The 27,735-nt window shown below is 37.8% G+C and overlaps 2 protein-coding genes across 8 annotated transcripts in view; both read right to left on the bottom strand.

Moving 5' to 3' along the window:
* Positions 1-4,003: 4,003 nt before the first annotated feature.
* On the bottom strand, positions 4,004-16,952 carry lmx1a (LIM homeobox transcription factor 1, alpha). Of its 2 annotated transcripts, none has more exons than XM_044129157.1 (8): positions 16,771-16,952; positions 16,142-16,381; positions 9,256-9,476; positions 7,135-7,307; positions 6,729-6,806; positions 6,282-6,354; positions 5,909-6,082; positions 4,004-4,441 (listed from the first exon to the last, which is right to left on the bottom strand). In XM_044129157.1, exons 2-8 carry the CDS (start codon positions 16,318-16,320, stop codon positions 4,299-4,301), a joined length of 1,041 nt encoding a protein of 346 aa, XP_043985092.1. In that variant the 5' UTR covers positions 16,321-16,381; positions 16,771-16,952; the 3' UTR covers positions 4,004-4,298. The 2 variants fall into 2 exon arrangements, with proteins under 2 accessions (XP_043985092.1, XP_043985093.1); XM_044129158.1 differs by having other exon boundaries at positions 7,135-7,304.
* Positions 16,953-18,894: 1,942 nt separating this feature from the next.
* rxrgb (retinoid X receptor, gamma b) overlaps positions 18,895-27,735 on the bottom strand; it is a 29,354-nt gene continuing 20,513 nt past the window's right edge. For 2 of the 6 annotated variants that reach the window (XM_044130383.1, XM_044130385.1), the window contains exons 4-11: positions 23,858-24,002; positions 23,510-23,689; positions 22,197-22,375; positions 21,109-21,238; positions 20,639-20,771; positions 20,238-20,329; positions 20,043-20,148; positions 18,895-19,518 (exon numbers count right to left, since the gene is read on the bottom strand). In XM_044130383.1, the coding sequence (XP_043986318.1) occupies positions 19,371-19,518; positions 20,043-20,148; positions 20,238-20,329; positions 20,639-20,771; positions 21,109-21,238; positions 22,197-22,375; positions 23,510-23,689; positions 23,858-24,002 (1,113 nt within the window). In that variant the 3' untranslated portion in view covers positions 18,895-19,370. The remainder of the gene's footprint in view (positions 19,519-20,042; positions 20,149-20,237; positions 20,330-20,638; positions 20,772-21,108; positions 21,239-22,196; positions 22,376-23,509; positions 23,690-23,857; positions 24,003-27,735) is intronic. The other 4 variants (XM_044130387.1, XM_044130386.1, XM_044130384.1 and 1 more) reach the window with 4 other exon arrangements.

Below are 27,735 nucleotides of genomic sequence, written 5' to 3'. Positions count from 1 at the left end.
CTCTCACTGACAGCTAAGAGTCTTCAGAAAAAAGAAAGTGATGAATGCAGGTTGGAGGCACTATTTATATTCATTTGTCCATAGAAGTCCACACTTTAATCTGATAGGGAGGGCTCAAAAGATACATTCTTATTGGTTAAAAATGAAATGAGTATTTGACTTGCTGAAACACCCACAGCTTCTGGTGAAAGTGATAATTATTGACAGAAGAGGATTTTCAACTAACTCATTTGATTATTGCTATTATAAATAAAAAAAGCAAATTTTGGTTCTGAATATTTATGCCAGTGTTGCTTTTCAGAAAATAAAATAGATTATTATTATTATTATTATTATTATTATTATTATTATTATTATTATTATTATTATTATTATTATTATTATTATTATTATTATTATTATTATTATGGAATTTTTAAAATTTTTTGTTAAAAGCAACAAATTATAAAGATATTTCACTCTGAGATTCTGCTCCAGTAAAAAAATAAATAAAAATTATTTATCATTATTATTATTTACAAAAATTTATTTGAATTTTTGTAAATAATCAGGTCAAATCGAACAAACAGTGGTCCAAACAAAAATAATATGGGAAGGAAGTAAGTCATGCATTCATCTATTTTTCCTGATCCATTTGCATCATGCTGTTGATAAACCAGTAATGCATATAATACAACTAGTTCACAGTCATAGACTTTCAAATTTGTGAACACTCTCTGTACACATTTCTGAAAGAAAATGCAGAATTTTAGGACAAAAACATGGTATTAGTAATCATCTGAAGTTAAATTTTATTCCTGGAGGTCACCTCAAGACTGGCACTTGATAAAACACAAAGTTGGGTCTCAATCCTGAAATACCCTAACCAGTGTTTGGGAAAGGTTTTCTACTAAGCTCAATTCATCAGTATGGAAACCACTACAAAATACATTAAACTGAGTTAAAGATTAGGTTGGAGGTACTGGAATTATTCTTTGGTAAATCATTAAATTGTAATTTAATTAAATAAATGTCAGTTTAGACAATTAATTTACCAACTTGAAAAGATATTTATATAATATTATCGTCTACTGGAATTTATAGATGTGAAGTAGTGAAAGTTTCCAACTAAAACTGTACAGGAAGATAAAATGATCTGCTGTTTTTTTTGGGGAGGCAGGGTTGGGATTTAGGGGGTTGCATTCTTTTTTTTTTTTTTTTTTTTCAACAAACTTGTTTGTACCTTTCACATAAAACAATTTTAAATAACATGTATTTAGGAAAGCTTTTATGTACAAGCTGGGTGTCTTTTGTTATCCACTAGGGGGTGCTGCAGAGCTCTACATACCGCTTCTTTCCACATCCTTGGTGCTGTGGCAAAACTGAAGTGTTGAAGTGTTAACAAAACAATACAAATTAAATTCATTTAATAATTAGGTAACTTTAAAGCCCAACTGCTTGCATTTGGACTTATTTAGTAGCATCAGAGTGAAAGAAGTAAAATGTATATTTCAGATTTATATTTGTTTTAAAAAATCATGTAATTTCATTTTCCCATCACCGCTAAGAACTACGTTGGTCTGTCAAATAAAAAAAATACTTTGTAGGCTGTGGTTGTAATGCAACACAATGTCAGTGGTTGTGAATGTTTCTGCAAGGTCCAATTTAATCATTGGATCCTAAAAATGTATTTTATGAATTAGAGACGGGCAGACAGGCAGCACTGCCACTTTACACTTTACACATGCTTTAGAGCGCCCTCTTCTGTTACAACAATTTTATGCCATCAGATTACTGGTTTATTTGGTAGCACCTACAAGAAATGAAGAAAAAAATATCTAATCACACTAAACCATTGTTATTAATAACAATAACAGCACCTTAAACAACGGGGGGGTTTTTTAACCCGAATTACAGTGCTTTTTTAAAATATTCTTTTCGATAATGTGATCACTGCTAACAACACAGCTAAGGATGAGAAGGCAGGCAGCATTTTAATGTGGAAAACATTTTGTGTTTGGGACATTTTCAGTGCTTGATGTTGTAGATAAATTGTAAAGATTCTTCCATATATATTCTTTATTTCCCCCCCTTGTTTGTAGATTTTACTGTACACTTTATTGAGTGATAAACATGCTTGTTGCAAGTATTTTGTTTTTGTTATATAAAACATAATTAATGGCTTGCAGAAATATATATATTTATAATTGAAGCTACATATTTACACGCACAGAGAGTCAAAACACATAGTTTTTGCCATAATGACCATTGCTACATTTTGAAGAAATGGGGAAAGGGAAGGATGGAGTTTGTTGATGTTAGAACTGGTGATCTTATTGATATGTGACTCTTAAGTGGAGGGGAAGAAGAAAACAAGGACTTGTCAGTAGACAAACTGAAACTGTTCACTTTGGATTCAGTGGATTTAGTGCCAGTGAGTAGAAACTCTGTTTTATCATTGCTAAGTTTAAGGTAGCTTGATGCAAACCAGGATTTTATTTCAGCACTAAATTTCTGACCCAAATCATAAAATGAATAAGCACATTTCCCAAATATACAAAGGCAATGTAGGTACTTTAAAACTTTTTTGAAAAAATATACTGTATATAAATCCACTCTTGTTATTCTGGTACTTAGCTAACAAGGAAGAAAACTTCGCCAACCTTATTGGCCACAGTACGAAACAAGGGTCTACTTGTCTACTTGTGGGTCAATTAGTAATTGTTTTAGCTAAAGTGGGTCACAGTCACAGCATTTGCATTGGGTTTACTTTAAAATCAGATTCTGCAATTTATGATCTGCGCAGATTCTTTTTGTTGTACATTTGAGCTGTTATCCATTACTAGAAAAACCTCTCGTTGGCTGGAAAAAGCCTTTGTAATGTCTTCAGGAAAGCGTGTGTATCTGTCTTGAATCTACAACAGCATGAAGCCAATTATACCAGTTAAAGGACAGAGGGTTTGTGGCCTGCAGCTGGCACAACGGGTGCAATTAATAACCAACCGCTGACAGGAAACTGTTTGGCTACCATCATGGTAATAATGAGGCTATTGCTACCTGCTGTGACTGTATGATCACATTTTATTTATTTATTTATTCTAAATCCCTCCCCTGCTGCTAATGCATGTATTTTCAAACTCTCACAAACGCTGTTTTCTCTTGTTCTTTTTAAACACAGACACCAGTTAACTCTTCGTAATGTGCCTTTAAAGCAAACGGTGTTGCTCCTCCTTGCACATGAGCTTGGATTCATGCAAATGCCGGCAGATACTTGGAGCAGATACAGACACAAAGGGACTCACACGAAGATATTCTCTGCTACATACTTCTTCAGCTCTCTGCTTGGCAGCAGATCACCCCGCTGACAGACACTTAGATTGTTCCTGACCAATGACTTGCGCTCTCTGCTCTGCAAGGTCTGATTTCATAGTGGGAAATGTGAGACAAGTCCAGGAGAGGGTTCACGGCAGGGGCAAGGAGGCAATCCGTACAGTTGGGCTTCGTATCTTCACGTCACGCTGGGCATTCTCTCCTGACACAGCTTTCAGCTCCTCCGTTGTCTGGTGCCTCGTCTATTCTGAGGGTTTTCTCAGCCTCCCGTCCAAAGGATTGGAAGGATTCCAGTCGGGCACAGTGCCTGGGTGGTCCCACCACCCCACCCTCTTCCCTCATCCACTGGAAGAAGGAGAAGGCAGAAGAATGCAAGAAGCACAATGTGACCGTTGATGAAGACGGCATGGATGCAATGCTTACCTGCCGCTGACCCATACAGCTGTGAGGGCTCCGCAATTTACAATCTACAGATCCATGCAATGGCCAGGGGAAGAAGATCCACCGACCCATCATTTAGATGGGACTGATAAGTGATGAGGATGGACTCACCTGCATGTCACCCAAAGAATCTTCTCAAAAAAAAAAATAAATAAAAATCTGACTCATCTTGGATGTATTTTTATTATTTTGAATGAACAGTATACACATGCACACACATTGTGAGAATAAATACAAATACACTCCGAGGTTATTTATGTACATAAACAGAAGGGGTTTTTGTCTAATCATAAAAAGTGAGGGGAACAGCACCATGCTTGGAGGGTTTATACACTTTCTAGACATTGTGCTGCAAATGGGAAATGGACAGCATTAAAGGAAGCGATGTGACAATGTTTACCAAGAATTGAATATGTTAAATTACATGGCATCGCAGTGTACCCATGTCCATTTCTGAAATTTTACATTTGTTGATCTACCTAGCCTGGGGAGATAAAAGTGTGTTTCCAGAGTGGATTGCAGCTTCTCCCTGAGCCTGAACTCCACCCTCAGGAGGTGAAGTATGAGTCCTGCATGGAATAGAGGCAGTCAATGGGAGTGAGTGGGGACGATCCACCCAGAGAGATGCAGTCATTGTCAGCAACATGGCACAGAGACTCCCTGTCTATTTCCCCATACAAGTCTTGAAAACCTGCGGAAATCCAAATTATCATTAGGTTAGTGCATGTAGACTCTTCAGATTTGACCTTTCACTTACAAGAGCTGACCGTTGCACAAATGACTTTGCCAGGCTTGTTATGCAAAGCAAACGTCTTACCCATGATGATTTAAAAAGACATGTTCGCATTGATACATGTTGATACATGTATCAATTCAGATCATTGATATGACTAGTGGAAGATTGTGGCTTTGGAATTGAAAAGTCTTACTGATATATTTTAAAATAGTGAATAAAACAATATGATGTCCAAATAAACCTGAATCTAATTTCACCCAATCAGTCAAGTTTTATTTTGATATTTTACATTTTGTTTATGCTATATTGTTCCAGATTAAATAGGATGTAACAGAATATGAATCTTCTAAGATGGCTCCACGTTAAAGAGGGAAGGTAATATTTTTATTGCCTATTTTATATTTATTTATAAGCACTTTAGTAGTTAATATTAAGTTAACATAATCTGAAAACAGCTTGGTAAAATCTAAAGTAAATTACATCAGTTTACAGTAAATCTTCACTTTTCCATTTGATGTGGCATTAGTTTGGGATGATTAAAGGACTTTATGTAATTTTTTTTATAGCAAGAAAGTTGAAGGTCCTTTGTCTTTGAAGACACAATTATTTATCTGAGTTAATTCTTTCATCTAAATCTCTGAAGTACAGTGTTTTACCGCGGAGTCAATAGTCATAAAGGAGTGGCCAGATGAAATTGAATATGTACTGCATACATACAGAGGAAAATTTCATTCACTGACTATTCTGTTGCTACTGTTTGGATAAAATGTGACTCCTGCTCAAACACAACCAGAATAAAAGCAATGAACTAGTGATAATAAACTGTACCAAGTTTATCAAACTGCTAACACATGATTACAAATCCACATGTCAGTTTTTTTTTGTGCCCAAAGTGAATTAAAGTTTTCAAAAAGTACTTTTTTTTTTTTTTTTTTTACAATTTGAAAAGAATACACTCAATTTTCCAAAACTAACTATAAACTTGAGAATTAATACCAGTATCCTATCTATGTGAGAAACTGTCTGCTCTTGCCGTATCCCTGCTGATGTGGAAGCCGTAAGCAGTGGCTTATGTTGCTTATGCATTGTCCTGGCTCTGCACTAACCCTCTCACGTTCTGGAAAACAGCCATGCTGCAAAAATAATCCTGTTTTTTTTAACAGGGAGGTCATACACATTCTGAGATAAAAAAAAAAAGAAAGAGATGTAATGGTAAAAAATATAATAATAAATGAAATGAGAAAAAAAAAACAGAAGGTAATTTGTTTCCAAATTCTAGGTTTATCACTGATGTGTGAAATTTTAACAAACTTAAATTTTAACATTTGTAAGACAATTTAAATGCACTCTCACTTTTCTTTGTCAAATTACAAGATGCTTTTCATGACATAAAACAGGGTTTAATTTGCAGAGTTCTTTTACCGTAAGGGTGCATGTGATCCCCTGGCATCTGGGGTGGAGTCAGGCCCTGTCTGAAGGGGTCCGTGTCCCAGTCCTGCTGCTCCAGAGTGGTGAGCCCCATCTGCTGCTGCTGAACATGGGCAAAAGATGGCCCCATGCACTTTGTCTCTGAACCTAAACTGCCACATGAGGGCACTGTAGAGCACAGAAAACTTTATGAAATTGTTTCATAAAGTTGATTGATAAGATTCTTCTGCTAACATTGATGTGAATTTGTTACAAGTGCTATTTTTTTTAATCTATGAATCAGTTGTTTTTACTCAGACTCTTAATCTGAATTGTGGGTAATTAAAGTCACAAATGACAAGTTGTACAGTATTACGTCTGAACTCACCTGTTGAGAGTTCGCACTGCTCCTGGGTGTGTTGCTGCTCTTGCTGCTGTTGTCTTCTGGCCAATTTCTTCATCTAAACAACAAACATCCATTAAATGAAATAGCAAAAAAAGAAAAAAAAAAATCTGTTTTGCTCTGTGTCACGTGACTCTGTCGCAGAAATATTAACAGTGAAGTCAAGAACATCTGTCATTGAGTGAGAGAAACCACACATGAGTCCACTTTGTGAGGAAATATTAGCTCTAATCTCCAGTGATCTCCCTGCAAGATGTCATCAGCTTCCTGTATAAGGAGATAACTCGGCTGATTTCCACTCTGGCTCACAAAGTCAGTGCAGAAAGACTGCTTTTATTAAATGTGCATGTGAGATCGTGTGTGCGTGTGCATGCGTGTGTGCGCGTGTAGGCGTGTGTGCGTGGGCGTGTGCATGTATGTGTGTGCGCTTACTTTAGCTCTCTGGTTCTGGAACCAGACCTGCACAACCCGGACACTTAGGCCAGTTTCTGCTGCCAAGGTCTCCCTTACCTTGGATTAAGATTCAGGTGGGAAGCAGAAAAAGACATAAAGCAAGGTTAGAAAAGTAAAAAAAAACAAAAGGAAAGGTAATTGTGCATTTGAAGGGTGAAATGTTTGTTTGCTCTCACAGAGGTCAAATCATAACGACGTTACATTTGAAATGCTCTTAGATTTATTTCAGGTAAATCTGCTTTGTGTCTTTACAACTTCCTTCAACTTTCTAATATGAAACAAACAAACAAAAACAAAAATACTGTGTCATCTGTAGGATATAAACTGAGCTGTGATGAAGTCATTTCTCCGTACTCTGTATAAAATCAAAGAACAAGCGTGTTACCTTTCGGCAAGGTTTTGATGAGACCTCAAAGGAAGCCTTGAAGGTGCGTCTTTGTTGGGTGGTCAGAATAGTGCGAGGTCTTTTGGGACGTTTGGTTTCTGGATTATCTGCACCGCCTCGCCTCTGCGTAATCCGCCCCAATTCCTCCTCTTCTTCATCGTCACTTTTACCTGCTGGGCCAACGTGATAGGGAAGACATGCAGAGATTAGACCTGGGAAACATTTTACCAAGCAATACCTAGGTATATAATTTAATATGTAGAGCAGAAATAATGCACCTGGACGAACATTTTAGGTTTTAACTGCATCTAATCCTGATTATCTGTCCAAATTAGCTGATTGTATCGCTACTTTAATTTTTCATTCAGAATTTCACAGGTTTTTCTTATTTAAATAAATAATTACTTAAGGCACTGTCAGCAGTTCCATACAAAAGTAGCATTCCACTACACTTTTTACACATTTTTTGTCAAAATTATGACAACTCTAAAGTCCTGCTTAAACCATCCAAAGAGATGCTTAACTGTTAGGTGGAATATAAAGGATGAATTATTTTCAATTTTACAAATTTGCTTATAGATAAAATCCAGTGCAACCAATTTCTTTCAGAAGTCACCCGATTGATAAATGGAGCCCAGTTTAGTGTGCGTCCACTTGTGTATATTTTAATCCTAATGTAAAAACCACTGATTGTTCAAATTAGGAAACAAAAAATAAAAGACAAACTTAGGGAAACCAAAAAAAGTTTTAAAGCTACATAAAACTAGGGGAGGTCATACAACAAATGAACAGAGCATGGTTAATTTGAAAAAGAAATTTGGAGAGAGAGGGGAAACAATTAAACAGAGAAGCAGCCAAGAGAAGTGGTGGAGTTGTGGAGCTCTGCAGCTCAGGTGGGAAAATCTACACTGACAGAACAACCAGCGGTGGTGCATTCTAGAAATCTGACTATTATGGAAGGTTGCCAAGAAGAAAGTAATTGCATAGGAAAAAAAAAAAATCACAGGAGGAGCTGTCTGCTGTTTACCACCAGCCATATATGAGACACAGCAAATATGTAGCAGAAGGTTCTCTGCTAGATGAGCTTTCCCTCTAACTGCAAAATATATCAGAAAAAAAAACATTTTATGTGTGGAAAACTGAAGCTGGTCATCACTTATGAACAAGCAAAGCTCATAGTGACATAGCATCGCGCTGTCGGGTGCTTCTCTTCAAATTTGGGTGTGAGACCTGTTTTAAGTGAGCTCAAAACAGGTGATAATAGCAAAAACCAACTGTTTGTCTAGTCACACTCAGCAAAAGTAGGTAACTATTGTGTAAAACTGACTTTTGTAATTTTGGACAACAGCTTTTAGTTTACATTAACTAATTAATCATGTCTGAACAAGGTCTGATTCACAAAGAATTAAATGTTAGTTTCCTGATTTAATAGTAGTTGGAAATATTTTTTTAATGTACTTTGAATGAAAACATAGTGTGATTATTTTTGAAATTACATCGTCTGCAACAGAAAATACATATTTTTTAAATCAGTCATCATATCTAATAATGCATATACACATCAATTTTTTCAGCACATTTCTTTTGAGACGTTTTTGATAGGAAATGAGTCAGGAATCGCTCTAAAGACAGTGGGAAACAAAATATGTTTCTGTTTTTATTTGCATTATATAAAAAATGGGATTCTGTTTAACAATTTTTGTACTTCTCAATAATCAATAGAAATGCTTGTATCTGCTATTTATTTAAAAAAAAAAAACTGTATTCATCATTGTAACAGAAACAATACTTATGGTCTAACAGCATTTTAATTATTAAATGATGATTTATTTCTCATCTTAAAATGTTAATGCATAATTAATTAAAGCAAGCATCTCTTAAATGTAAATAATTGACTTATTTGTGCATATGCAATTCATGCATAAAACATTTCTAATACTTACACATGTAGACCTAAATAAATTATCTCGTAGTCTGCTTTTCAAAAAGGATGTCAGCCACTGCCTGCTTCAGTGAGCTACACAATTTTGAGCAAACAACCCCCAAAGTTAGAATAAAGAGCACATATATCATTAAAAGTCAGAGAAAGAGAAGCAGCATCAAAGCATTCAGATTGTATACCGGTATCTGAAGATGCTGGACTCGCCACACACTGATGGTAGTCCTCTCTGGCACACAGAAGCTGTCCCTCCCTGAGGACACAGCGGTCTCCAGTCTGCAGGCGGCAGGAACAAACTTTGCAGGTGAAGCAGCGCAGGTGGAAAGCAGCGGCTCCTACTCGCATCACAAGCTCTGCAGGGGAGATGGCCCCTGCACAACCCCCACAACGCACTGCAAACAGACTGAAGACAAGAAGGTGTAAGTAGGCATAAATATCGGACACTCAGTAGCCGTTGGAATAATGCATTTGTTTGCTTTAGGTTCTTAAACACTTTGTACGCCACAGTAAAATGGGACTTCATGAGAAGAAAATACACTTTCTTGACATGGAGAATGTTGCTGAGTCTAACTGTCACTCAAAACCGCAACCAGCGCCTGACTTCTCCCCTTTCCTCCTCCTTCCCCTCCTACCCCAAACCGTTTAGACACATACCCTCAGTGTGTCGGGTGTGTATCTTAGCGCCTGGCAACCAGAACTGGTGGGCTCAGGCCCGAGAGACTGTTGCCGTGGCTCCGACTGCTGTGTCCGAGGCCGTGCTCTTGGAGGCTGGAGAGAAAAGGCTCTCGGCAGGCCATGGCTCCAGGCTGAGGGGGGGAATCAGGTCTCCTGGTGGGAGAGACTGAGCCGCTGGTCCCAAGAATTATCCGTGGAATTATCTTTAAGTCTGCTTAACCAGAGTCGAACAAAGGCAGAGCCGGCCCCCGAGCAGCGGGACCATTGTCCTCCGGTTGGCACGGCCACATTTTGGGTCTGTCACGCAGGATGATGCGTCATCATCCTGGAGCTGGCGTTTGTTTCCAGACCTGACTGGGTCACCAGACCAGCCAGTGAGGAGGCATGAGAAAGTGACAGCTTTACCCCTTTTTTATTGTTTTCATCTAAAATACTGCTCTTGCCCAACAAGGAGAGTGAACTGGGTGTTATACCTTTTTTCATACATAAAATAAAGAATGCAAACAGGGTCAAAGCACTTTTGGCTTCTTTAGTTGTAATTTTCCAAAAATAAGGCAAAATGCATGGCAAATAACATAATAATGATTAATGTCCCAAGATTTGCTGCAGTTACAAAAGAACAATAATCTTGTGTGTTTTATGATTGTGTGTGTTTTGGTAGCATGCTCATGGTCACCGTTCATGTTGTAAACAGGTTTTAACTTTCTGCTTGATGTCTTGACATGTTGCTTCAATACTTTCACACACTGTTCTTTCCTCATGGTGAAATCTATTTTGTGAAGCGCTTCAGTCCATCTTGGAGAAAAACAATCCGCAGAACGATGCTGCTACAGTGAGGCTGGGGTTCTTTGGTTTTTTTGAGCCCATTCGGTACCAAAACATGTTCGTCTCATGGATACAGAGGCATTTCTTTCCTGAATGGTGTGGCTGGACAGTCCTGTATTTTGTTGTTGTTGTTGTTTGTTTCTTCATACAATTGATTGAACAGATGAAAGCAGCGACTTCAGGCATCTGAGAATTGTACTCGAGGGTTGACTATTTTCTTTTGATTTTTTTCATGATGCCACAAGGACCTGCTGTGTTGCTCTAAAATACATTTGACATTCTGTCTAACCCTTAGATTGTGAATACATCTACTAAATGTTTGGAAAGTCATTAAATCATCATCTAGACTTAAAATTGTTTAGGCAAATGGTGATGTCAGTGTTTGTAAAAAAAATGTAATTTGAAAAAGGTTGCATGATTTTGGCATTTTAGCAGGTACAAGCAATTTTATAGGGACTTACGATAAAAAAGAGAGGGATGGAAAGGTTGTGTGTCTTTTTGTGCAGTGCATCTGGTTTTAACTTTCTTGTCTAGGATTTTTGTGAATTTATTTGTTGTTATTGTTCACAGCAGAAGATAATATGTCGTACTTCTCCCCCAACACATATCTTTCCATGCAGACAAATAAATTAAGCTAAACACAACCGTATAGAAAGATATTACGTTTTATGAATAATTTTAGCAAAGTTTATTTTTGTATGTTCTCTTATTTTTCTTTAAATATCCAGAGAAACATGTTTTTATGTAATATTGAACACATTTAGAATTTACATTTTCCTTAATATTCACAAACCAACTCAGACTAATAATAAAGACAAAACAAACACTCATGATAAAGGACCCCTGTCGAGTGGTCTAGAGCTCCCACATCCTAAAGGCAAACATTGCTGAGACCTTTTATTGTCACTCTGGAAACGGTGAATCCCAGCCCCAGAAGCTCACCAGTCGCCCTACTTGACCCGTCAGAGCCGTATGTCCCCCAGCGTTGATGGTGTGGGCTTTACTATGGCCAAAATACCCTCTGTGGTATGTGCATTCCTGTGGTGACACGAGGTGAATCTCGCAAATATATCAAAGGAAGTGTGGCTGAGGAAATACCCGGAGTGTTTGTGGGTCACTAGGATACACTGAGCCGATCTCGCCCTGTGATGCTAATGATGGATGTCAGCAGAGAGCAAACTGCGGGCATTAATGTTTTGAAGATCATTTCTTGTTTCGAGAATCGCCGTTCCATTACAGGCCTAGTCCAGCTCGCCCTATTAGCCCTGGTTCTTTTAAGAGTCAGTAATGCAAAGGCAAGAGTACCTCAAATACTTAGGCAGCAGCTCAAGATGTTTAATATTTCAGAGTTTCCGCTGACATGATTGGCCCAGCGACTCGGCCGGGAGAGCGGGAACACTCAGTCACGCTGGATTAAGACCAATTAGTGACATGGTGGTTATAGAGAAATAAGTCAGCAAAATATTATTCTCCTCCAAACCAATATGGGGCACATTTAAGGTGAACACACTGTGTAAGAAAAAAAAAAACAACAAAAAAACAAACAACTAAACTCTACGCTCACTCACTGTTCTTGCCATGACCTCAGAGCTGACCTTTGGCAGTGGGGCAAACAGACTGCAGGTCTGCTGGACATGCACAGATCCTGTTTCTGGATCAGGTTAACCTGGATCCTCTGCTGAACACACACAGCAACATAGGACACATATCAGATATGCATCTCCGGGTCAAGTGCACCACCCGTCACGTCGCAGATCTGTAGACCAATCTGCTGTCCACTCCACATGCTCACTGAGCCATTGAGGTAATCTATATACTGACAGTCCAACCAAACTAAACCTCCTGTTGTCTGACAGGAATTATATTTTAATAAATAATACGACAGCTTGTTGCATGTAGTGTACCATATCATTGATGCTGGTCAGGAGAACAAATGTAGGACTAATTTAATTCAGTTAATCTTCTGGTTCTTAAATGTAACCATTAGAGGACAAGCGAACGAAAGTTCACATGTTCTTCACACCATCTAGATTTAATCAGTGATTATCATGAGCAACATATTGCTGGTTGGATGTGGCATTTGCAAGCACAGATAAATACAATGTTATGGCTATATTCTTGCTATATACACACTCATTGATGTATTTTACTTTTTTTTTAGCGTGTGTACAATTATATTGTTCACACTAATTTTCTCCGTCAAAAACTACATGTTAAAAACTTTCAAAAATGTGTTGATATCCCCTCTCTGTTTCAGCCTGGGTCCATCAGTTGTAATATTATGGTCTCTCGAAACCAGAACGAAACCCAACTAAAATAAGTAAGCTACAAATTGAAAAATATTGTATAAGGAAATTTTCAAACCATAAACTCCTGGGTAATTTTTGCAATTTAGTGTCTATCCCAACTTTCAAGTTTGTAATGGAAAGAAAAACCCAAACGTGTTAACTAACACTATGTGTTTATGCATTTGTTTAAAATTACATTTACATTCCGTTTCATATGACCCAGTTCATTGGTATTTTTTTCTAAAAGCAATAATACTTTTTCGTTTTGCTTAGCAATAAATGTTTACATTCAGTTTAGTTTACTCTTTAATTGCTTGAAAATTTTGTATGGTTTTTACAGTATTTTTAACTCAATTATGAATAAAAAGTAAATCTAGTTTAAGCTGATACTTTATAAAGTAAATCTTCCAACACATTGGCTCTACATTCTACTGGTTTCTGATTTTTTTTTTCTGTACATTATGAAGAACTTAGGCCCTAACACAGATCCTGGTGAGACTCCAAAATCAATGTTGTCAATAATAATCAATTCTGAATCAGTACAGTTATATGTCAAGTTATTTCTGATGACCATTTTTCAAAATTACATCACTGCTATTTATTTAATTTGAGCAACACAATTTGTGATTTTAAAGGTAGAGCCAAAGACAAATGAAAATCTGTTTTTTTTAACTTTACTCTATGATTTAAAACTATATTTAGTTATTTGAGTGATACTGTCAAAAGAATACAAACTGTAATATTCAAATGCTATCCCTAAATAAAAAAAAGGTAAAAGACAGCAATAAATACACAAAAAGAAACATTTTAATTCTATAATTATTAAAAGGGGTGTATGCATATCTAATTATTATAATTACAGGAATATTAATTGTTCATCATTAATTTATTATTCATTACTATTTAACTTAAAACGTTTTATTTATCTCTTTCAAGTGAGATAAACGCATCCATCTGATGGCTTTATGTTTACTTACATTTTGATTAAGCTTTCTATATTATGTTCACCTGCTTGTAATTTGGGTAATATCTATAATCAAAAAGAGACAAACAAACAATAAAAAGTTGTTGTTTTTTTCTTTTTTGTTTTCAGACTGAACAAGAACTTCAACTGCAGAAAACACCTATCATTGTCTTATAACGCCATTCAGACTCCTAACACACTCTGGCTGCTCCCACAAGCACAGAAGAAAAAATGCCGGGTCCAGACAGGAGCTCCAGCATGTGGTTAGAGACAAATGTTGTCTCAGTATGGAAAAATCACACTTGCACCGCATCTAAAAAAGGGGCACCGTTTGTCTGGTGAGCTGATTCTGGCACACATTTTAAAACACTCAACGAGGACAAAAGCGGTGCCCATGTGTGTCACCCAGACAGGAGGCTGGGGGTGTGGTGAGGGTTTGAGGGGGTTTCAGAGGTGGAGCCTTGGCACCAGGCCTCCTGCTAATTGATCAGCTCAGATATCTCACGGTTGACTGGATCTCGTCCCATTGCTCAACACAGGGGCTGCTGCAGGAAGAGATTTCCAGATGCCGCTGCGCATATCGCCAGGGCTCCTGGAGTGCACTGTCCCCCAAAATAAGTTCACACCATCCTCACCGTCTCTCTGTAAGGGATGCACCAGACCTTCTGACATATGGCTCTGCTCTACTAATTACCTCTTTGCACTCCTCTTTGGTTCTGAAAGAGGACCACTCACCACATGGAACTATTTGAAATTTCAACCAGAATTGTATCTAAAATATAGATTTTATTATAGTAGTGTTACACCTACAAAAAATTGCTATTTTTTAAATGTTTTATTATACATTTCATTGTAATAGCAGGAGGTATACATTTGTCTGGACTACTTTTGTTGGAAAAACCTTTGATAAACCAGAGCAGAATAATATGGCCTAATACCTTTTGGGTGGGTGTACTTCCTCTCGCAGCTTGAAGGAAGACTGACGACAAGTAAATGAGAGAGAGTACGATCATTTTTTCTAGGGAGGTGTGAGAGGTGGGGAGGGGACCATATGCTGTCCCCCGCTTGCAGTTGCCACGCCAATGGCCCCCAACATCTTAACACATTTTGACAATGTGTCAGCTGAGCTATACCCCTGGTTGTGCGTGAAGGTGCGATGGTGTTATTGTGCATGTGTTGTCTGTGATCATGACGTACAATGAACAATAGTTTCCTTATGTCCCTTCTCCACCCACCCACCCACTCTGCAGTCACCTTGTTCTCTCAGCTCGCCAAGCCAACTTTCTTTAAAGTCATGATGCAAAGTTAAAACCTTTGCAAACTCAACCACGGAGATTTGATTACTCTGCAAAAATGAAAACTATTTCACTGAGACTTTAGCCTCTGCTTCTTACTGTTACACAAGCAAACACACGCCAACACATGCATTCTTCATCAAGGTCAAGATGTGGACAAGGATTCTTTTGTGAAAGTCGCACTAATATTGGGATAATGAGTATGTAAGTGGGCACCAAAGGAAAACATTTCACTTGCAAACTTGCTGTAACTCATAGGTATCCTATTTTGCTATAAAATATTATACACGGTTTCCTGCTAAGTATTCAAACCCTTTGAGGTCGCTAGAGTGAAAGTGTAAAACATGGTGCTGTGGTTAAATCATATCAAGACTGGATATTTTTAACCAGCATTCTACATCCCTACAGTGATCAGTGGTGGTGGCAGCATCATGCCCTTGGATATTTTTATATTTATATACTCATAAAGTCAGAGCTACAATGGACTTGGTTTAGTAAAAGTATAATAGAATGGCTCAATTCTAAGGTCTAAGGTTGGATCTAAATCTACAAAAAGTCTGCAGAAAATGACAGAAATACCCAGAAGACTTTTGTGATGATCTATGAAATAAAATTCCAATCAAAATATTTATTGAAACAAAAACAGGAGGAAGTTCAAGGAGTTGAGAATACCTGCACTGCTTTCTGCATCATGAAAACTCTGATAAATTTTTATTGACGCCCAATATTATTTAGAATGCTAATATGGGAAATGAAATTTATTTAAACTGAGTAAAAGTAATTATCCCCGTATAATGAGTTACAGTAGTTTATTTATCTGAATTGAACCAGAATGGTCAGAGTGAAAAACACTAGACGACTGAAGATAATGTCAGAATAAGGTTTTGGTTATAGCATGGATATCTGGTGAAGTTGGAAATTGTGTTTTATTTTATTCATTTGTTTGTTGTTGTTGTTGTTGTTGTTTTTCTACATTTAAAGAGTTGAACTAAGAAAAATATCACGAAGTTTCTGCACTCACTGAGCATAGTCCCGCCTGCAGAAAAGTTTGCGGTCCCGCAGAAAGCAAGAATTCCTGAGCGGGTCCCCGCACGCCGCGCACCGCACGCACTCCTCATGCCAGAGGCCATCACTGACTCTGAGGAGAAACCTGTCTCTGATCGGCCGGTGGCATCCAGCGCACACTGCCTTCTGATCCATGCCTGCAGGGTTCAGAGGGGGAGATCCTTTGATGAGCGGGTTTCCAACAGAATAACCGTATCTGGAAAAAAAAAGAAAAGAAAAAAAAAAGGAAGAAAAAAATAACTCAAATTGATGCACAAATCATCACTTGGATAAAATGTTTGAATACAATAAATTTTCCGTAACGGCAGAATTGCGTTTATTTTATTTCATACTTGTCCGCTAATTTCAACACTTATCATAAAGGCCTTGGGAAGAAATAGTTTTGAAATATTACGATAAAATAAAGAAATATTCACATAACCGTTCTCTAAGCAAATTATATGATATGGTAGAAACTTTATTTATTTTACTTTTTTTTACTTTTTAAGAAATTTAACAGACATTTAACAGACACTTTCAATAAACTTTTGCCACTAATGCTCTGAGGTAGTACTTACAAAACACTATTATAATAGCACACATTACCTGTGATATGCGAATTTCTCTTAAAGGAAAAGAAAAAAAAATACTTTGGTTCACAATGTCCCACGTCTTGTCAGAGCATCTCCGGCGCTCAGGATCCCGCTGCTGCGGCTTGCTGCTGAGAGCAGAGCCGCGCATCAAAACTTTCTCCTCGGGGCTCCCACTCAGAGACCTCTACAAGAGTCCACTCCCATCCAGTAAAAAGCCTGCGCTGCGCTATCAATTATCCTATTATCGGAGAACAGGAAAGAAACAGAGAGCTGTGGATATTTCCTCCATGTGCAGGTGCAGTTTACCTCTTTCCAAGTCTCCCCCTCCTCCCTCGGTCACTTTCTCTCCCCTGCAGTTCATCACTTTCTCCACTCTGAATTCCTCTGAGGCAGCAGCACTCTCTTTTTGTTGCTCATTGGATAGATAGATAGATAGATAGATAGATAGATAGATAGATAGATAGATAGATAGATAGATAGATAGATAGATAGATAGATAGATAGATAGATAGATAGATAGATAGATAGATAGATAGATAGATAGATAGATAGATAGATAGATAGATAGATAGATAGATAGATAGATAGATAGACAAAATATCAAAATGTATGAACTATCTTAAACGTTAACTCAAATTTTTATTAACTAGTTTGTTTATTAGCCTGTTATTCTTATTTTATGTAATGCGACATTTTGTCATTTGAGTTTGTCAATAAAAAAACCCCTATTAATTTCATGTTTAGTTGTGCTTTAATAAGATGAAATCATGAGCGATGATATTAAACTAAGGGGGAAACCAGTGTTAAAAATGACAATAAATAAAGATGTTAAAGATGCAAAAACATAAATAGCTCCTTAACAGAATGTTACTTGGTTTTGTTTTGGTCTCTCTGCCTCTGAAGATGGCACATCCACAAGTTGCAGTGCAGCTATATTTTCTGTTTTAGGAAAGGACGGTCAATGATTAGTGACAATGTTAAAATGACATGGTAGAAATCATGATATGTGACTCCAGCCACATCTGAACTGGGTGGTAAACTGTTTTTGTGCATCTATATTGCAATCAAAGTGTAAACATTTTCAAAGAAACCTTATGAGTAAAGAGTTCCCTTTAAATCTCCCTCTGTCTTTAACTATCCAATATGCAACTGTTTAAAAATGATCATTTCTAACAATTCCTCAACAGTGAGGCACTCGTTCCATTAATTCTCCTTTATGTTATACCAACATGTAAAAGTTTGGTGAAGTTATTATAAAAACAATCTAGTTGTTTTAAAATTTAGGGTCATATTTTTGGATGAACGAAGACATTTCTTCAAGTTATGACATCTTTCTGGGTCATTCTGTGTTGACGTGGACATCTTTGGAGGACTTATTAACCAACTGAAAGGTCCATTAATGAAGAGTTCTCTGTCTTTGTCCACCAGAATTTATTTCAAGACTCTTTTTGTTTTATTTTAAATAGTTTATAATGTCCCGCAGTCTAAATAAATTCTCCAGAGCCTTTGAAAGAGAAAGAGACCCTCACTGGTCAGCTGACCTAAACAAACGGTTAAAAAATAAAGGACAAGTCCCAAAAAAATCAGCAAACTCTATGTTTACTTTTGACAGTAGAATAGAAAATGTTTTTGTCTGATATCACTTCTAAAAATGAATTTGGCACTTAGACACTTAGATAGTAATAAAGCTGTCTACATCTGTAGGTGTGTGGCAGATAATGGGAGATCTGAGGTTCATGATTTATTTCAAACTAACAAGAAGCGTTTTAATTGATTGTTTTGGTGAGACTGGACTCAATCCGCTGAGAAAATGTTCCAATAGGCCATTGGAGGGAACTAAATGAGGTATGCAAAATTAAATGCAGCCATTGGAGTAAGAGTGAATTGTGTTGCACTTTTTGGAACCCTTTACAATAAGCATCATAATCTTCTAATACTTTATGTAAAAAATGTGGGTATTGCTTTTATCAATTTATTTAAATATGCCAATCAAAATTACTGAAAGACAGAATGCCAAGAAATACAGTAATAATAAAAAACTGTGTCTAACTCTCCTTTGAAGTCCTGCAGCTGAACCACGAATCTAGAAAAAGATCCACAAACACACACGTCCCAAATACTGTGAGGCATTTCATTGGCGCCCTCTCCTGGAAGAAATCTGGAACGAAAAGGTGTAACCAGATTCTGTTTTTCACTTTTCTTTCAAGAATCTGAGGGGAAAAAAAACCCTACAGAATAAACAACACATTTTACTCACATTTTAAATAACTTTATTCTGTAAGAAGCTTTAAACGTGTTCTTTTATGAAATGTTTATTTTTTTTTAACTCTCTCTTAGAATAAAATTATTCCTCTGTAATTTGCATTGGGATGCTTTTAAAACAAATACAACAAATCATCTATTTACAAAATCTGTTACCAAATCTATCAGAATTTGTGTGCATATAGGATACTCATCCAAACAACTGGAAAATATCACTGTTATTTTAATCACATTGCTTTACTTGGTAGAAAACAGTTTAACAGTTTCGATCAAGTCTCTTTCTTTTCCATCCATCTTCACATCGCTCACAAGGTGAGGGTATTTACAGGGAAAGGGGGTGGAGGACTGGTGTCATGTGATCTGATGCGGAGCCTCCAGCATCTCCATCAGGAAAGTGTCAATGGGCGTGTCCCCGATTAGTTTAAAGAAGAACAGATGCTCCAAACACTTGAGACCGATGGAGCGCAGAGCTGGCAGGCGCAGGAGCAGTTTGGCAAACCTGCAAATGGTAAAAAAAATAACATTTTAAATCTAGTTTAAAAAAATTGTCTTAAGACGTCACCTAAGTAGTAATGAGGAAAAAAACCTGCTCTTCAGGCAAAAAGCTGTTTGAGATATACCAATAGGTTTTGCGCAGAACCCATCGAGGGAGGCTACGTTGAAGCACAAATATTGTTACAATTGTTTAAAATGTGTTATTACCACATTTTAAATTGATTGATGACAATAAACCCCAATACAATGAAATAAAGTTTGTGGCTGTAACATAGTAAAATGTAGAAGAGATAGTGTAAATACTGCTTAAAACAATGTTCTCAAAAAATATCTGTGTCTTAGTTACACTTTACTTTACAGTTACATGTATTCATAATATGACATAAAACCACCAACTGGAAAGTGGGTATGTCGTCCTCCTGATGGCTTCTATTTAACTGGCTGAAACATTTCATGTCTCCTGATTATAATATGCACAGTGCAATAACTGCAACCCTCCAACTATGGTGTGAGTGTAACATTTCCCACCTGCCAGGCTGGTCGGGGTACTTCTGTTTTGTATACGACTCCAGTGAAGCGTAGACTTTTTCTCTTAGCGCCTCCACCTCTGATGGGTTTGACAAACCTTTTGCATCTAAAACACACAATCCAACATACGCATATGTCCAGTGCAATACTGAAAGGTGCATAATGCCGCTGTATTCGAGTCCGGCCCACACTGACCTGGGTTGAATAGAACGATGGCTCGCAGGCAGCCCAGCTCTGTCTTATCCATCTGCATGTCTTTCATTTTGGATACCAACTCTGTGAGGACTCTGCAGTCAAAGATTTTTATGTTATCAGGACAAAAATGTCTTTTAAAACAAGTGTTCCATAAAAACACGCGACACAGGTTTTAACTGAATAGTCTTAGGCCATTCCTGTGAGACTCTTTGGAGTTTGCATCTTCGACATAAATATTTTAAGCTAGAAAAGCCTCCACAGGGTTTTGACAGATTTTCAATTTCCATATGCTTCCAGACTGAAATTTCAAATGATTTTCTCAAGTCTTTAGAACATTTTGGACTTTTTAAGCACAAAATAATTTACCCTTATTTCTGAAGTACTTTCTGAGGGTCTCTTACCTGTCGAAGATGGATCCCACTCCTGCACTGTGGGCGCTACTTCTGTGCACGTGTAGACCTGTAGCCAAAAGGATGCCGTCTTTAACAGTGACTGAGCGATGCGAGAAAGAGGCAATGAGCAGCTCATTCCAGCCTGGACAAAAAAATAAAAATAAATAGAGACATATTGACCATATTATGTATTACATTTTTAGCAAGATTGGTTGCTTTTTTCTTATTTCTTTTCAGAGACTCCCTTTATTCATGTCATGTGTGCAAGCTCTCCCACCAGTAGAGGTCAGTGTAGCTGATGCTGCAAACTGCACTAGAGGGACTTGGCAAATATTCCAGTTATATTTGGTTTCACTGCTCTGTAAAACCAGGTGGCAAAAATGTCTCGAGTGTGCATGTGTGTGTGTCTTTTTAAAATGTTTTTACTGGTTACACATGTTTATTTTTCTGTGCAGCTGAGGCTGAATAAGTGTGCGTACCTGCTCGAAGCAGGATGACCTGGTCGTCCAGAGGGAGCTCAGAGAAGTGTGGGATCCTTTTGGCCCACTCCACCAAGGTGAAGAGCTGCTTGTCTGCTGCCTGACAGATATTGGTGACGGGGTCGTTGGTCTGGAGAGGAACATGGAGGAAGGAAGCCCACACAACGCAGTTAATACCTGAGCTTGCAAACTCCTGCAGTGTGACTCATAAAGTCACAGTGACCACAGTCAGTGAGCAGGTGCAGCTGTAGCTATGTTTAGTTACTTTGTAAACCAGCAGTTTCCTTTCATGACTCGAGACTCTTGAAATAGTCTTTGATTTGGAAAGAAACTTTCCATAATAATTTTTAATAAAACACTGCTTTGTAAAAGCATCCATTTCTTGTTGCTTTTTATTTATTTATTTTTTACATTTTGTCATGGTTCCACTATGATCTGCAGCAGTTTGCGTGATGGTTAAACACAAACAGCACGAATTTAAAAATGGAAGGAAAAGGCCAAATAGTGTAAAAAATGTACACAGGGCAGACAGGTCAAGGAAAAAGTTGTGGAGAAGTTTTAAACAGGGTTAGGTTATAATCCCATATTCCAAGTTTTTTAAACCAGATTCACCTTCCAGCTAGATCTGCGAAGAATCTCTTTATTCAGTGTGGCAGAGTTTGAGTTACTTTGCAAAGACTGGTCAACATAATTTTTCTCTAAGTGTGCAAAATGGGAAGTGATATCCTCCAAACCATCAATGCATTTGACCTTTTTTAATGTAAGATATTTGAATCGGACTTCGGAGTAAAGATTATATCATCCGTAAGTCTAAATTGGATTTAGTCTCTCAAGCTGCTTAACCTTGCTAACCTTTGATTAACTCATCAAGCAGTCCTTTATTAGTGTTAATAGATTCCCTTCTAAACTCATTTCAACTTGGACTGGTCGGGTTCTTTTTGTTTAGCTTCATTATCTGTAGTACATGTCGCTTCCTCCTCAGTTTATTCATCCCATTAGATGGATACAGCACATATTATGGAAATAGGAGCTTTGTATTAATTAGTCTAATAACATAAGACAACTATCTGTGTGACTTAGATCCTTACCGAGTTTCCGGGGCTGCCATCGCTGTACATCTCCGTTTTGGGCTCCACAGCCAGCTCAGCATCCAGGATCTTTTCCACCGGCATGTCGTCGTTGAAACTGCTGGTGGATTCCACCTCGTTCTCGCCGCGCTCCTTCCCGCGCTGCCTCTCTTCCTGCACGGCTGCACACACACCCACACCCAAAAATGGACACACACAAAACATCCATTTAAGTTCAAGCTTTTTAATACAGATATGTGAGCTTATGAAAAAGTGTGTTGAATGCCTGACGGTACTTTGAATCAGACAAACCGGCCTCATAATAACGCATATTCTAGCTTACTGAATATGACTTTTACACTTTGTTGAAGCACCTACTGATTTGTTTTTTAGCGCCTAGTCTACTTTGGAGGGAATTTATCAGCATCCCACATCCTGAAGTGTTAATATTTGACCACTCTGCCTTAGAGACTTCATTCAGATCTGTCAGATTGTGAGAACATCTCCTGTCCACAGTTCTGTTATTGTGGTCCTACAGATTTGCTGTCAGGTTTAGTTCTTGATTCTGTCTTGGCAATTTTAAAGCTATTCCTATGATAAAAATGCTATTTTTTAATTGAATTGAATACATACAATCCTTCCTCATCTTTGGCTTTTCAGCAAACGTTTAAAAGCTTTGGGTGAAAGTTGATCTATAGTAATTTCACTCTGTGTATGACTTTGGGATCAGGACAGCTGAACTTCAACAAATTTCAACAAATTTACTATAACTGATAACGTGTGTGTGAGCTCAAGAAGACTGAATTGTGGAACTGAATCATGATATGGTCAAACTAAATTTTTGTTAAAGGATCAACAAAATAATAGTCAAGTTATTAAAAAAATATGTTATAACACAGGATATAGGCCATTGTTCATATTAAAGTTAGGAAATGATGTACTATAGGCTCATTTTAAAAAACTCCTGTTTTAACAGGACCCTTTTAAAAGGCTCTGTAATTAAAATTAAAACAATCAAAATTTTTTTGTCTCAGTTAAAACCTTGACAACTTCAAGTACGAGATTATATCCAATCCATATAGAGCCACTAAAAACCCATTTAATCTGCTTTATGTTGTTTCCAATAACATATATTATTTCCCTAATTGTTTAAAACTGAAGATTGGTTGGTTCACCTAGGATTAAAAAAAAGCTTCAAATCAATAATCAGATATCATCGACACCTGCTGTTTGAACCTGTTTATGTGTTCAAACAGAAAATATGACTCACAAATGATCAAAACTGTAAAAACAAAACCTGTTTAGTGTGAATTAAAAAGATTCCACAGGCTCACCTTCTCTCTTCATGCCCATGGCCAGGCACTTCTGATAGCGGCAGTACTGGCAGCGGTTCCGCTGGCGCTTGTCTATCAGGCACTCTTTGTTGTCTCGACACGTGTAGGTGAGATCTTTACGGACAGTGCGCTTAAAGAAGCCTTTGCAGCCTTCGCAGCTGTACACACCATAGTGCTTTCCTGTGTGACATATATCCAACCCGTCAAACCTGCTCTGAACCACAAAATCAGTAAATGTTTTTTCACTATATGTATGACATCTCAAGGTCTAAATAATTACAGCTGGAGAAAAACAGAACAAAACTTGAGAGGATTCTTGGCAATGCTTGGTTCACACTCAAATGTTACCTGAAGAGCGATCCCCGCAGATAGCACAGATGTGCTTTGACATCCCCCCCGGACTCGTACATTGGTAGTTGATGTTTCCCAGAGACTGCAGGCCCGGTGGAGGCTTGATGTCCTCCGAACTGCTAACACTGTTCATTGAGTTCATCTGAGGATGGCAGGAAGACAGAGGATAAAACAAAGAGTTGAGGCTGGGGTGGCTGGAGCTGAGCAAAACAGAGCACGGGAGGAAGTACAGAGGAAGCGAAAGGAGTTCAGCAGTCTCATGACAGTATCTCCCTTCCCCTTTCTGTTTTTTTTTTCTGCCTTCTGCTAGATCACTTTTTTTTTTTTTCCTTTCCCCACCCACACACTTTATTGTGAAAGTGTCTCAGCAAACGATCACATGCTTGGTCAGAGGGAGGGGCTGAATCCGCTTTCTGAGACTTGTCATACAAGTTTTCTTTTTCTTTTTTTTTTTGAGCATGTGTACTTGAAGGAGGCGTAGGAGAGGGGAATACACATGGGTGCTGCAGTACTCAAAAACAACACCAGAGGGCACTCAGACAGAATTTCCTTTTTGAAGCTGTTTAAATATACTGTGCACACTACAGTCAGTTTCCCAAAAATTCACATTTTAAATGATTTACATTTCTGTAAAATAAAAGTATTTTCTGCCTGACAGATTTCTTTGGCTTCTGCTTTTAGCTACACTTGCTGGTTTCAGATTATTGAACAAACATTTGATAAAACCAATAAAAAAACCTGTATAAATACACAATGCAGATTGCAAATGATAAGCTAAAATATTAAGGGACATAAAACTACCCACACCATTCTTTTTTTATGTGCTATAAAGGGGGCAGACTCCATTATGACCTATGTGTGAAACATATTTCCTTTAAAATAGAACAACTGGTTGTGCCACTCAACTCCTGTTTACAGTGACTGCCAACAAGTCTTTAGTAGATTTTCAGGCAATTCTTTGTGGAACGGGGCTTTTTTTCCCGCCACATCAGAGGGATTTCAAGAACGAGCAGCCTGTTTGAGGTCCATGTCACATCTACCAGCATTAAGTATAGACTTTGACCAGGTAATTTCAAGACCTTCATTTTCTGCTGAATAGCCTAAGTGTGTGTATCCTTAAGGTCAACAGTCTCCTTCAGAGTTTTCTGTTAGCAACCTGAATTCATAGTTCTCATTGCATTCAGAAATGCATTTCTATGCCAAATATGTTCAAAATGTTTTACTTTTGTTTGTAGAGCATAAATTTTTTTTAAGTGTCATGTTGGTGATTTTTCCCAACATGAAAATGGAATGGAATTTTTGCTTCCATTGGAGAAGCAAAAATTACTTCTCCAATGGAAGTAATTTTTGCCCCATCACTTTTTTATTGTTGAATCATGTACCCAGACCATAGATGAGGCAGTTGAGGCCTGCAGTGCTTGAGATGTTGACATTGCTTCTTTTGTGATAAATCATCAAGGCGTTATGAAAAACTATACAAGCCAAAACAAAGCCATTTGTGGGTGTCTTAATGCCAGCTACTACAATGTGGCCCATATTTACCCAAAACTCTGCCTTGGAGCTGCAGGCTATAGCCGACCTGCAGCTCCAGTGAGCGCCACTTTCTTTTGGGCTGTTTTTTTTTTTTTTTTTTTTTTTTACAACAAATTAAGGTAAAATAGTGACTTGATTGTGGGGCGGAAAAAGTGGCAGTATATGATTTAAAAATACAGAATTTTCCAGGCGTATTTCATCTTTTTACTTAACTTCTTTTTGTATATACTCAGGTTACCTTTGTCTGACAATAAATGTTTTCTGATCTGTTACTAAAAAAAGCAAAAAAAAAACCACATCTGTAAAGGGGCAGATACGTTTGTCGCAGCACTGTCAGTGACAAGTCAGACTCCAGGCTCTCACATCATGGTATGCAAAAACAAACTTAAACTTCAACAAGGTTAACGAGGACATCAATCCATGAGAAATGAAAGTTTTTACATAATCACTTTCAAGACAGTGGAAACTTTTGAGTCCTGCATATTTTCAGCCTCTTATCGGCATCCTGCCCTTTGACCTTGAGCCGTCGGCAACAACCCTGCAGAATGCACAATTGTCTCCCATACTCACGTTTGTTAACTTGCAAACATCTGCAAAACAACTGGAGAGAGGCATGCCTCTGACCTATATATTTAGCTGAGAATGACATATGGATAATCCCCCCCCAAAGTCACCTCTAGCTCTTCCTATCACTTATTTACAACATGCACTCTGCAGATCCTCTGATGGCTGACTGGGCCTGGGTATTTCAGACCTCTAAAGGTTACCAGAGGTTTTCCTTCATGTTAGTTCTCAGAGAGAGCTGGTTTTCCATGCATCTGTCACCCTCTCTCAGTGCGGGTGGCCCGGAGGCAGATAGTCATACTTAAATGAAACATCATCTCCTCCATACTCGCTCATCGGTGAGTCAGTGGTGAACAGCGATTCTTCTTTAGCATGCAGTGGTGTTGTCACAAATAATTAATATCACAAAGACTAAAAAAGTAAACCTTTTCAGCGGTGCTGTACAGACAGGATGCTGCTTTAAAAAAAACAGTAAACCACTATAGATAAGGACTACAAGCTCTTAGTATGGATTATTGATGGACCATATATTCTTTATTCAACACAAGAGCAGATTGCTTCATTTAGGCTAGGTTTGTATGGGCTTTAAATGGGGGCAGACTCCACTACCACCTGCAAATCAAGCACTTTCAAAGTCTGAGAAATGAACAGAAGTCGTAATCATTTTGACAAGAAGATAAAGCAATTTAAACCAATTTCAACCAAGTTGGAAAGAAATGTAACATTTCTTGTGGAAATTTCTGCTCTCATCAGAATTAGTATGGCTAATTTAGGTTACTTGGTTTACTGGTAAAGATTTACCAGTGTGTTAGAGTTTTAACCATCTGACTCGATCTGTCACCCTCAGAGGAAAGGAAAAGGATTAGTTCACAACCAAGAAATTGTCAATATGCTGCAAGCTGCTGGAACTTCACCATCACTGCGTATGAAAAAGCAGGTTACAAAGCAACACACACGGGCAAGAGATGCCCTTTATGGATAAAGATTTTATAGTCAAATGATATGAACACTATTATTTCGACCCAGAGGCAAGAAATGTTTGGATGAGGCACGTTGGAGATTTTAAACCTGTATTGTACAGCTTAATTGGAACAATGAAGAAGGGGGACTGCTTCCAAATTCATCAACTTCACCACAAATGATGAAGCAGATGAATTTGGGACACATCTTGAGGTTCTAATTGGACAAAGATGTTAAAGAAACATCACAACGTGTTTTGCATTGTTTCAAGCAGGACAGCATAAGCCTTCTGGAATGACTCTGACCTCAATTCTTTTTAACCAGTTTGGCCCAAATGCTGGGTCTTTGCTGGGTAGCCATTCTGCTCAAATGACCTCTACCAATTCTAACAAGAAGAGACCTGAGATTGTGCCTGAATTCATACAGGAAATGTGGTTACTCTGTGTCAAGCTATAGCCAAATATTTGTGTATGTCTGAGCTTTTGATTTTGACACTGTGTAGATTTGAAAAAAAAAAAAATCTGCAATAATAGCAAAGATTTGCACACCATTCTGGTTGTTGAAAATTATTGTTTTGCTATCAGTATTATGTTTCAACTCAGAAAAACAGAGGGGATCAGCAGGATGAGGAGTTTGCAACATGCAGCTCCAATATTGGTTCTTCAGGTTTTAAAGGTTACTGAGCCCAGAGCTAAACAACTGGATGCTTAAAATAAAAGGAACATTCATGTCAATTGATTCTGACCCAAAACACTGTTGATATCAACAGATGAATTAATCTTTGACAGTGTTTGCCTAGAAAGAACTAATGAATGATG

This window comes from Gambusia affinis, linkage group LG10 (genome assembly GCF_019740435.1).
Source record: "Gambusia affinis linkage group LG10, SWU_Gaff_1.0, whole genome shotgun sequence".
NCBI lineage: Eukaryota > Metazoa > Chordata > Actinopteri > Cyprinodontiformes > Poeciliidae > Gambusia > Gambusia affinis.
The sequence above is the reverse complement of the archived record's forward strand: the minus strand, read 5'-3'. Positions and strand labels throughout refer to the sequence as shown.

Excerpts from the sequence above, each read along its gene's own strand:
- lmx1a (XM_044129157.1), bottom strand. The coding sequence starts at position 16,320 with ATGGATCAGAAGGCAGTGTGCGCTGGATGCCACCGGCCGATCAGAGAC. Across the intron at positions 9,477-16,141 it reads TGCAGGCGGGACTATGCTCA|TCTGTTTGCAGTGCGTTGTG; the intron begins GTGAGTGCAGAA and ends TCTTGTCTTCAG. Across the intron at positions 6,807-7,134 it reads CATCAAAACCTTGCCGAAAG|GTAAGGGAGACCTTGGCAGC; the intron begins GTAACACGCTTG and ends TCTTAATCCAAG.